The sequence below is a fragment of the Plectropomus leopardus genome, chromosome 5 (genome assembly GCF_008729295.1).
Source record: "Plectropomus leopardus isolate mb chromosome 5, YSFRI_Pleo_2.0, whole genome shotgun sequence".
NCBI classification, from domain to species: domain Eukaryota; kingdom Metazoa; phylum Chordata; class Actinopteri; order Perciformes; family Serranidae; genus Plectropomus; species Plectropomus leopardus.
The window spans coordinates 11289013-11301118 of NC_056467.1; the positions used below are offsets into that span (position 1 = coordinate 11289013).

General features: G+C 39.2%; 1 protein-coding gene across 1 annotated transcript in view; it reads left to right on the top strand.

The window, feature by feature from the left end:
- Window positions 1-10650, top strand: part of LOC121943412 (WD repeat-containing protein 49-like) — a 32260-nt gene extending 21610 nt beyond the window's left edge. The window contains exons 13-17 of the mRNA XM_042486934.1: window positions 3259-3345; window positions 3502-3615; window positions 5651-5841; window positions 9384-9581; window positions 10516-10650. Of these exons, the coding sequence (XP_042342868.1) occupies window positions 3259-3345; window positions 3502-3615; window positions 5651-5841; window positions 9384-9581; window positions 10516-10650 (725 nt within the window). The remainder of the gene's footprint in view (window positions 1-3258; window positions 3346-3501; window positions 3616-5650; window positions 5842-9383; window positions 9582-10515) is intronic.
- Window positions 10651-12106: the final 1456 nt, after the last annotated feature.

Here is a 12106-nt window from a genome sequence, read left to right on the forward strand (position 1 = left end):
CTAATTCTTCCTTGCCTAAATCCGTTGAGCACAAAGACGGCGTCTAAAAGCGATGACGCATTAGTTTCAGTTGCCAGCACATTTCTTCAGGGTTGCAGTGAGTAATGCTGTTTTCACATCAAAGCATGTGTGCTGCCAAAGAATGTGTTAGTTATGTGCCAAGTGAAAGCAGCAGTGGCATCAAGGCCACCAGTGACAAAAGTCAATTTAAAGTTCTGTTGGACACACACACATACGAAGGACTCAGTGTATGTATGTGTGTCTATGTGTTTTATGCGTGTGCGTGCATCTGTTTGTCTGTGTCTCAAGTTGAATCAATTGCAGTAGGAACATTTGGCTGATGTGGGACTGAAGCCTCCTCATCCATATTCAGAGTCTTTGCTAGGTTCCGCTTGGCTTCTCACACACAGACACTGTCAAACACACACACACACACACACACACACACACACACACACACACACACACAGAGCAGGGCACATGTACACAGGGGTCCTGTGTACCTCCCTCAGTCACAAACTCCCCCCTTTTCACTCTTCCTACTTTCCTCGGATCCCATAATCCTCCATGGCTGAACACCTTCCAAGCGACCAAGGACCAACTCGTCTGAACTTTGATGGACAGCCAAAAAATGTTTTAGAAATGGAAATGAGAACGTAGACATCAGAACGCTGAATGACAGTGAGGACATCTTTTTCAAGCAGAGGATGTTCTGATTTATATGTACAGTATATTTAAAACTTCTTTCTTGACAAGTTAGTGAGTCAAAGAGGGGGTTGTATAAAGCCTTTTGAGGCTCCAGAGGGAGGTGCCTGAAGTCTGATAAATGTCCTCAAGTGATGTCACTTAAGTCAACACTGGTTAAGTCTAGAAGCTAAAAAAAAAAAATCAGGGTGCTGTTGTGAGCTTACCAGACAACCATTTCTCATTCATAGGGTGTCAAATATAGCAGCCTGGTCAGCAGTGAAGAATCTTCATATAAGAAACATCGGCGGCTACCTAGGATGCCAGCCAGAGGGAGGTGCGGAAATTGCACCCAAAAATATATTTAGACATTAAAAAAAAAGATCTAACATGAGGAAAATGTGATCCAAAAATGTAATGCTTAGTCTGGCAAAGCAGTTCACCTAAATGTCAAGAGTGTAGGCGAGCGTTTTAGAGTCAGAAAAAAGGGCTGGAAAGGAAAGGGCACCAAATGTGCTGGGTCTGGCACTGCTGGTCAGTTGCTGTCAGCATCTGATTCTGACCCACGAGGCACCCTTTAGCGTCAGTCAGTCCATTTCCATGCACAGATAAGTCGAGCTATGGTTATAGCTCGATTAGGACATTTAATTGGACTACTGCCTTTGTCCCAGTATTGACGGAAGTATGTCTGACTCGCTAGTTGCTTTTGGACCCTCTTCTGGTTGACCTATTACGTCACATACCAAACAAGTTAACAAGTGTCAAACGGGATGCATGCTGAGTGGTGATAACACTTGTTGTTGATCCTTTATCTTGTTTTGTTTTCATCCCTTCTTCTTTTGATTTCCAGGCTTTGTTCTATGACTTTATGCTGTAGGACTTCCGGGTCCTTTGAAAAATTATGCATGAAACGTGGAAGTTGACTCACCATCCTTGGGTAATAAAAACTGACACTAGAAGGATACCTAGGGCATCATGGTTGAATTGCAGCGCCACTGACCAAGCTGCCATATTTGACAAGTAGGAAATGTGTATGTTTTATACCAGACGTCTGGAACCTGCTCTGAACTCCACCTAAAGCCAGCAGCTTGAGAGGTGGTACACATGCCCCATCTTTTACCCACCTGAAAAACGCGAGGTTTGGCGCTAGGTGCTACTCTTGTGTCCACTTTGTGCCAACGTTTATGTGCGTGAGGAGTTGCATCTGAGGTTGCTTAACAACTATAACCATCACTGTGTCATAGCCCTCTTTCAAGAAATCCTGAATGCAGAGCTGATCTTCTTCCAGCTGTTTCTTGAGTGTGTTTTGAGCCTAAAATATAGTCTGTGGGAGAGATGTAAAGCTCAGGTTATCCCTGCATTAAAATGATCCATTTTCTCCTCCATATTTATCTGATAGACTGATAGACTGAGACTGATATTTAAGAAAAAGGAGAGATACAGTATGTGTTAGCTATAATTGTTTGTTCCTCATCACATGACGTGCCTTGCACGCTGCTGTGTTCCAAAAGTTGAACTCTGTTTACCTCAGGGCACAACTGTTGCAGTAACAATAGAAATGTGCGTGCAAAAAACGCATCATGTGTACAGCCTCTAAGGCTACATTAGTCACTACTGGCATATCAATCTGCAGCGAACTGTCTGCCATCAAGTTGCATTGTGGATAGTGTAGGGACTTCTAGGTTTCCCAAGGAAAAAGAAAGAATAAAACACCATCTCTGGTTCTGCTGCATCAGTTTTGCTGCTTTTTTTGATATGCCCACTGACTGTAAACATCAACATGTAACCCTGTGCCCACAGGCCTCTGTGCTGTGTATGTGAGTTAAAAGGTTTAGTGCATTCAAGGTCTTTTAAAAGGTGATGAAGGTGATGTTAATCCTGCTCTATTATAAAGCTTAACATTGCATAGATGATGCAGATATTTACACCTTATCATTCCCTTTATCTCTCCATCTGTGTCTCTCTCACACACACACACACACACACACACACACACACACACACACACACACACAGAGCATGATAAAAGTCACTTGAAATACAGACCCTGGCCCTGGGCTGCATGAATAATGCAGGCTGCCCACACTCTCATAAACTTTATACCTCCTTTTGCTCACACCCTTAACTAACACACTCTTCACATATCTCATTAACTCCTGCTGTTCAACTGCCGAACCCCCTGATGAGATTCCTGCCTCATATAATAAACACACAGACTCTTTCTTATATATAATGTAGATTATTTGAAAAGCATTTTCTGTTGAGGTGAATGTGGAGTGGTGGAACAGATGGTAGCTGAGGACAGATGTTGAGCTTTATCATCTTTAAAGTGGTTTTTAGTGGCTGGCTTGCATGATTCAGCAGCACGAGGAAAGCAAAAGTGTGTTTGTTGACGGAAAGTTTGTCTTAATTGTTTATATTTCTTTTGAAAATTTTGTTTTAATTAGCTTAGTTGATATGAAAGCCTGACAGTTTTTTTGATTAAAAAATAAAAGTGCCAAAAAGCCTTGTGCAATTTTAAGAGTTCATCATAAGCTCTCTCACTTTGCTTGGTCTTGTTTTTGATGTGTGCAGGAAGCTACGATGGAGAGATTATTGTGTGGAACAACAGCACAGAAAAAGCTTTGAGAAAACTGCGGCCACATGCTGAACACAGAGAAGGCAAGAAGTCTCACTTCTCACACATATGCGACTAAATTCAACAAACACTTTATTTTACAATCGTATAACAAAATGTTTCCTGCTCCTCTGCTTGTGGTCTGTCCCTCTTATTTTTTTCTTTATCTTTCAATGCTTTGCTCAACACTGATTTTCTAGGTCATTTCCCTGATTCTCATCTTGGTGTGAACAGCAAAGAAGACTCAGATAACTCCATTGCCATCACGAGATTGTTCTTCATACCAGGACGCACGTCTGCAGCTGCAGCTACAGGTAAAAACGAAAAAGCAACTATAATCCTTATCAACCTTTAAGCATGGGTTATTTTTAAAATAGGTGTTGTAAGATGCATAATCTTTGAGTAACAATATTAGGCAACATCACCTCAGGAGCTATTACAAAATAAAAACAGTGATTACAAAGCAAACTCTTTTTACCCCAAGACATTTTGTATTTTGACTTGAGTTGTGTCATCTTGGACAAAAAATGTAACCAGTTTGTTAAAGCCATAAAATCCTCCCCCAACTCTGAAACCAGATAGTGATTGTCCCTCTTTATTTTGAAATATTTTGTCTGTATACTGTAGTGTGAGTTATTTGAGAGTCTGTGATTTGAAAAGTTATAGTTGATGCAAACACAGTGAAGTTACTTCAGAGCTGAAAGAGTTCTACCATCAAAAGCCTTTTCTTAAATGCATATACAGCTCTGTTTTTGTTGTTGAAATACACAGTTGCACACTTGTGTTTACACATTGCAAAGAGGCTTCGGGTATCTTGTGCTAAGTTACTGTACGGTAGCTGCACATCAATGATTGTTTGAAGTGGTGAGTTTGCTTCAAGTTTTCTCATTTTTAACTACTTTTCATATGCAGCAATTAAAACTGTGAACTTTGTTTTTCTTTATTTTAACTATACTCATGGTTGCTTGGGCTTTTATTCTTGTTAGATTTTTTTTTTATCAGTGTTATTCCTGCAAAAGCTGCTGCTTCTGCTAGCTGTTTAGCTTGGTAAGAAAAAAAAATCAGTCAGGCCTTTATGTCTGTTGTTCAGACTCACTGTGGCTGTGAGCTCCTGTGTCCCAGATTCAACTCATTTTTTATGGCAAAACTTTGCCTAGCACCTTGTCAGCTTTGATGAGGAAAAAATCCAGCTGTGGCCACTTTTTGACTCAGCATCTAAGTTTGCTAATGCACTGTGAATTTCTTGAATTTACAATCTCTAACTCCGTCTGGGAGATTGGCCTCTTGATGGTCTGCGGGAGGTCAGACTGATACTTTATCTGCTCCTAACTTCAGGTTCCCTGCCGTGCTGTCTAAAATGAGACTGTACATCATTAGTGAATCACTGATGATGTCGAGGCAACAAAAACTGCATGTGCAGATAGTTTTAAAGGTTTCTGTGGTTCAGTTTTTGTGCTTTTGTTGCTACCTATTTGCTTTTTAAACTTAACAAACACAACTACAGCATAAATGGATTACTGAATGGACCTACCAGGTACGTGGCCAGGGGCCCAAAGTATCAAGGGGCCCAAAGTGTCAAGGGTCCCCCAGTCCTTCAACTGCAAAATGTTACTCAAATTAACACATACCAAATAGGATGACACTCAAATTGGCCTCAAAGACAAACTAAAAGACCATAAAGGGATGCAAAGGAACTGCAAAGAGACATCAAATGGCTACAAAACAGGCAAAACTACCACAAAGATAATCTAAATGACCTCAAAGAGAGACAAGGTGAGTACTGCACAAGGAGACACAAAACAACTTTAAGGAGTCACAAAATGACCTGAAAGAGACATAAAACCACAAAATGATGCTTAACAACTACGAAGAAACAACAACAAAAGACAACAACAAAAAACAGACACACCTGCACTGACCTCTCAGTTTAAATCATTCATCAAAACCCACCTGTTCAAACTTCCTTTAATGTCTAATTAATGTCATATGAATTTTAATGTTGCATGTATTGTTATTTTGCATTTTAATGTATTCTTTGATATTTTTTTTTTACTGCATCTTTGAGTTTCTTGAAAAGTGCTCTATAAATAACATGTATTATTATTATTATTATTATTATTATTATTATTATTATTATTATATTATTATTATTATTATTATTATTACTATTATTATTATTATTACTATAAAAAAAACACCACAAAGTCTGTTTGTCTTGCTGTTTTATAGGGGAGATGAAATGGGACCTTTTGCATATCTGTGCCCAGGGTCCCATTGTGTCATAATCCACTTTAGCTCCGCAGAAGTCATTGATTGTTCCCAAAATATATATCCTCTCATTTCCATCAGGTGGTGCAGACTTGGTGTCCTGTGGAGCATCAGGAGTGGTCAGACTCTGGAACACTGTCCACAGCCGTCTGGTGGGACAGTTCACAGCTCACAGTAAAGACCTGGGGTCTATTGTCATGACTGTCAGCCTCTGTGGGAAATATTTAGTCACAGCGGATCAGGAGGGGACAATCAAGACTTGGGACATACAGGTAGGTGTTTGTGGCACACACATGTATTATGTATCGTAAATCGGCTGCAGTGTACCACACTGAAAGTACAAGTCACCATTATGTTAGTGTATACTGCAGGGTTTCAGTGATATATTGTTTTAAGGCATACCATGATATAAAAGTCAAATCAAAATGCAACTCCAAAACAACCAATATATAAAAAAAAACCCAAAAGAACATATAATGACATTATTACATGGAGGGGCTAAAAACAGCTTTAAATAATATATGCTACAGGTGAACCATAAAAATGAGAAAATTAAAAGACCAGCTAAGATCCACCCCAACTTCAGGGCATGTAGAAGATGACGTACAGAAGTCCTGCAGCATAGCTTTGAAATGGCCTAAAGGAATCAATGAGTCCAGCTTTAAGTCTTTCTGCAGAAGATTTCACATATATGGAGCTGCATATGTAAATACTTTTTTGTCAAACTCTGTACGATCCCTAAGCAGAACAAGTTCCTTGCTTAATGCAGACACATGAATATGCTGGAAATGGGCCAAAAACAGCTTTTAAAGACATCCAATGAGCATCCAGGATACAGATATTTTTAGGTATTTTCACGAGGGAGACTTCCAGTACTTCCATTAAAAATGGAAACATGTGTTCAACCAAAATTAAACCTTCTGTTTTCATTTCTTTAAGGGTCATTCTGACTGATAATAATATTACTTGTGTAATACCATGATACCAGGAAACTTTGATATTTTCTTAGACATTATTGTGCAAATCTCATACTGTTGCAAGCCTAGTATACTGTAAAATGAACAAGAGAGAGAGTGAAGGAGAGAGCCAGAGGGAGGGACAGTGATCTAGAGACAAACTGTAGTACACAATGAAGAGTGAATCTCCAGATTTCCATTAGATCAGTTCATTTTTTAAAATGACACACAGTGCTGTCATTTTGAAGCTCAGTAGATTGCTAGAGTACAAGCAGACCAGTCAGTCATTTAGTAAATATCCACTGATGTATTGGCAGAAGGAGGTACTTTTTCCATGTGTGGAAAACACATTTTTTGGATTTTTTTAAATTAGTTAGCTGATTGGAGATTCACTTCAGCCCATGAACACTTTACATACATAGCACACATTTGGAAGCTGAAGAGTTTCTGGTACCTTGGTGAGGCCTTTTCACTTTTTGACTCTTGATTATGAAGACTTAGATCGCGCCATCGGAATAAGGCGGAGCTGCATCACTGTCATGCTCATAATCGCAGTAAAAGAACACCCTCTCGGGTATTATTGCCACAATATTCAGAGCTCAACTCTCTGTCACAGTTTATAAGAGGGGATGAATTCAGATGGGTGCGTCTCATTTGGCTTCCAGTTTAATTTATGGTGATTTATGTATATATGTAGCAGAGTTGAAGAAGTTGGACAGGCTCAGTGCTCTGGTAGAAATCCTGTCCTTTGGCAAGTTTGGAATCAGCTGGATGACTAACATGATTGCACAGTATCCAGTGTTGTGCTCTCAGATGAGGGGCTTTGCAGTTCAGTACCAGGTCTCGTCCTAACATGATTCAATTATTTTACATATTACACAACATGCCAAGTAGCATTTGTGTTAATTAAAATAAATGTACCGTATGTTTCTTGCAGAAAAAGAGACATGGCCAAAGGTTATGATTTATATTTTATAAAAAAAAAAAAATTTGTAAATGTTTTTTTTTTTTTTTACTGTACACTTAACCCCTCCCATGAACGGCAATTGTCAGACAATAGCTCAGCAATTTGGCAGACCTATTAAGCTATGGATGTGTGCACACAATGAAGCAGGTTTTGTGTGGCTATAATAAGAGGGTGGTGTGTTTTTAATGACTTTTCTAAAACCTAAAAACCTAAAAGCAAAATGGTTAAAGAGTGGGTTTATGTGCTCTAATGTAAGCTGCAAATGTTAGCATGTACAGTCAGCTGGCTCACTATCACAGTAGTAACACAACATAGTTTTATAACCAAGGCCAAGGGCTGGAGAATGTCATAAACTAATGTTACATTATTTTTTAGGGGGGGCACAGGTTACGTTAGAAAATTCCCTGTTCAGGATAACAATAGCCGTTGGAGTATATCCCCATTATTTTACTTCATTGGAGTTAGGGAAGTTTACACTGTGGCAATCCCAGCCAAACATTGTCTTAATCCTCATTAGCATCCTGCATTAGCTGCTGCTAAACTTGCACAAATAAGACAAAAAGAGAGCGTGTAATTCACACCTGCGAAGACTGAAATGCACCCCCTACTGCGCTGCAAGCAAATGGTGTCTTGGTGCTCCTGTTCAATTTGCATGTATTTCTATTAGATAACATGCATACGGCACAAAAATGGCCCCTTTCCCTTCAAAGGATCCTCACTGCAAAAAAAAGTCAAGTTTACAAATAACTATGCTAATAGCCACACACAGATGCAGTGACATCATTAACATCCTTAGAGAGTTGGTGGTATCTGAAGTGCAATAACAGGGTGTCATGTCCACACCTACTAATCATTATTGCATCAGTGCCAGAGGAGGCATTGTTGTGCCAGGAGTGCTACTGCACCTCATCAGTCAGGACCTGTAGTTTGCGGTTTGAAAATTTCAGTTTTCTTCTTACTTTATGCCATTGTTCTGCCAACTATGTTCTTGTGCCAAGGCCAAAAAGCTCCAGCAACAATTTTAGTTTGAAGAACAACTTTATTAAACCAATGAGATTCAGCTTGTGGCCTTCATCAGTGTCATCCCTCTCTTCAAGAATTTCCTCAAGACTTTCTTCATTCTCAAGATTTTCTTCATTCTCCATGCACCTTGGAAGTTGGTGATGTTGTGCCAGAAACCTCTATTCTGCTTCTTCTTGTGCAAAGGCAACATTTATACTTTGTGACATGGATAACATGGGGGGGATAAGATGCAAAAAAAGGGAAAATTGCACTCAGTTCCAAAATGTTACAGGCATGTTTGTGCTATAATATCAATAGTGCAATGTCTTTTGTGAATCAGACCTTAAAAAAAGGGCAGATAGCAGTAGCCAAAATCTATCCTTTGTGAATTCACCTGTCATTCTTTTATCACAAACACTTTACTGTCATTTGATGTCCTAATTGTCCAAAGATGACAATAAATCAGTCATATTTATTAGCCCTATTCCTCAAAGCTTTTACTCTTGGAAAAATAAAAATACTAACAAAGCATAAATCTAGCTTCTGTTCCTTGGAAATGTATTTTTCTATATAATAAACAGTAAGTAGTATCCAAAGTATCCAAACAGGGCTAATGACAGGACAAAATATTCATATTGTACTGTAATACTAGAACTAACTTTTTCTACTCTGAGGTCCTCGAGCAATGCTGTTCCTTTATTATAATCATATGCATGGATCCTAAATTTTTTAAAACCTGCCAACATTGCCATTGTCAAACGTTTTGTGTTGTAAAAGAACGGAAAGCTTGAACTGTGGGGGACAGCATTTTTTGGTACTTTAATGGAGAAATTTTCTTCCAGCCAAACAAAGACTAAGTAACTAAATGCTTTCCTCCTCTGTCCCTCAGAATTATTGTCTTATGCCATGTGACGAACTACTGAAAGAAGCTCCAAAACTGGTGTGCAGTTTTCGTCCTCACCTTGATCGTGTGGCTCACCTGGAGATGTGTCTCCATGGTGACAGACTCCTCCTTCTCTCTGCATCCTCGGACTGCAGTGTGGCTCTGAGCTGCCTGGCAGGAGAGACCATTGGCCTGTTCGGACAGGTACACAAACACATGCAGGTCATTTAAGTACACTGCAGCAGTTTAAATTACATAACATATCCCACATGTGTGAAATAAATTGTTTTGGATGGCAGAGATATTGTTCAGTACAACACTGTCAAGGTAATGGCCTCAGATCCTCACAGTTCAAATGTACAGCGGTGCAGGATGGCTCTGATAAAGACTTTACCTCCCACTCTGCAGCATGCTGGTGGGTGGTAGCATCCAGTTGACGAAATGGATGTGAAACCCAGCATCAAGCTGGGGTTAGGTGTATGTATGTGTATGTGTGTGTGCGCGCTTGTGTCAAAGGAGGCCCATATTAAGTTAGCCTGGGGCGGTGTCTGCTGAGTGTTGCTTCATTTCAGTTTGCCTCCGGCTCACACACACATACACGTGGCCACATCCACAGACACACAAATACAACCACAATTTAAAGAAGAATGCACAACCACACTCACATAAGTACACTGTATACAAGGGTATATCCATGTTTTTTCATACATGGAAATTCACATGTGGAGCAAAACATAAAACAGCGCAAGCTGTTTGTTTAATCTAATTTGTGCTACTTTTAGTCATTTATGCAACATTCCTATTTAATTAGATACTGTTGAATTCATACATTGTGTGTGTAATGTTTATCAGAGGTGAAAACAGAACACTATACATATTCAGCTAATCAGGTTATCAAAGGATACACTGTTAATTATGAATGTGTCAATGAGCAAGGATAACATGCAGAGTCAGTGACTTATGGTAAAGAGCAGCCCACTGCAGTTTAATGAGAGTTAGTCGGCTGATTGTTTAAGTCCTCAAATCCTTATAGCTGATCTGCAGACTTAAACCAGCAGTCTTGTTGGTCACAAGGTCATCTTGCATTGATCCCGAAATGTCCCTGCTGTTTTTCATCACTGCTGTCTGTCATCTGTAGGAGGAGCAGTGGTACTTGGAGACCCGGACCCCTGCACCCACAGCACGAAGCAGAGCGGAACCAGAGAGACCAGAGAGACCAGTGAGGCCAGGGAGGGAAGAGGACACCTCCAGCTCCCACTCAGACACTCCCTGAACCAGGACCTGACACCTCTGCAGAGGCTGAAGAGGTGGGAATATACAGTAAAAGTCAAGGGAGAGGTCTGAGTAGATGCAGGAGTGGACAAGAAAAAACTTATATCCAGATGAAGAATCAAGTCTATTCAAGGGCATTGTGCCGGTTTTGCACAATTTTAGCTTAATTTTTATGTCTGTGTGTCTAGTGTCTTAGTGTAATTAAGTTGTGTTTCCACAAAGCAAGTCGGTTCAGTCCAGTTCAGTTCAGTACACACTTTTTGCATTTCAGTTGTTAAAAGTTATGGATTGTATCATTGCAACCTTTCCCTCCCGTCTCCATTTTTCATAACCTCTCTGCTTGTTGTGCCTAGCACACTGATCCACACACTAAAAGGTAGAAACGTTGCAGTTCAATGATTGATCAATAGAGAATGAACACTGTGAGAGGTTTTTCATGCATTAGTTACAGCAGCAGCTGTAGACACAGTTAGTAATAGTTTGTCATATATGAGGACTTGCCTCTTTCCATAATAATGATTTTATTTATTTTTGATTCATTAAATTGATTTTTAAGATTTAATATATTGGGATTTCAGAGGAACAACTGGATTTTTTTTTAAATTTAAATAAAAAATATTTGGCAGGTTTTCTTTATCATTTGAATTATAAATACTGTCAAAAAGCTCTCATGGCAGTTGTACAAAGAAAACCAAGCCATTGTCTATCATGCAGTCAGAAAAACAACTAAATTGCTGCTTTTTTTCACATTTTATTTCTCTGTCTCAGGATAGTGTGTAACGATGAATATTCACAGCTGCTGTTCACAGCCACAAAAAATGAAATAGCATTTGTAATGCTCCCAGTTCTATGATTTTTACTCTAATGCTTAGAGAACAAAAGATGATTTTTCGGGGAGCTAGAGTGTGCCTTATGACTTGAAAGTGATTGCCCTGCTGTAATACAAAAGTCAGTAAAAGTTGGCAGTCTCCACTGGAGACCTCAAAGTCAATCCTCCCATTCATTGCCAATGGAGTAGCTTCAGGCTGATACATAGATTTGACACCACACATTAGAGGTTTTGATTCTCTGATTTTCTAGGTCTCTGCAATAGATTTTCATGTCACGAATACTGATGGGGCTGTTATGGTATGAATGTGGACTTTTCAACAAAATAATCATTAAAGTATGCCTTAAAGATGTCTCTGCATGTAATATATTTATTTGACTGTATTTATTGATCATATGATTACAGCAGGTATTGAGTGATACAGGGTTAAAAGGTAACTGACAACAAACCAGGATACAAAGAAGCACCCAGCCTCAGTCTCAGCCTTAGCAGTCTATTTTTATTTATATATTTTTCCCTTTTCAGTGTTTTCAAGGAAATTAAAGTATTCATATTAAGAATTAATTTAAAAAATCTTTGAAGAACACAAGAAAATCTAATGCAAAGAAAAGATTATCAGCTTCCTGAG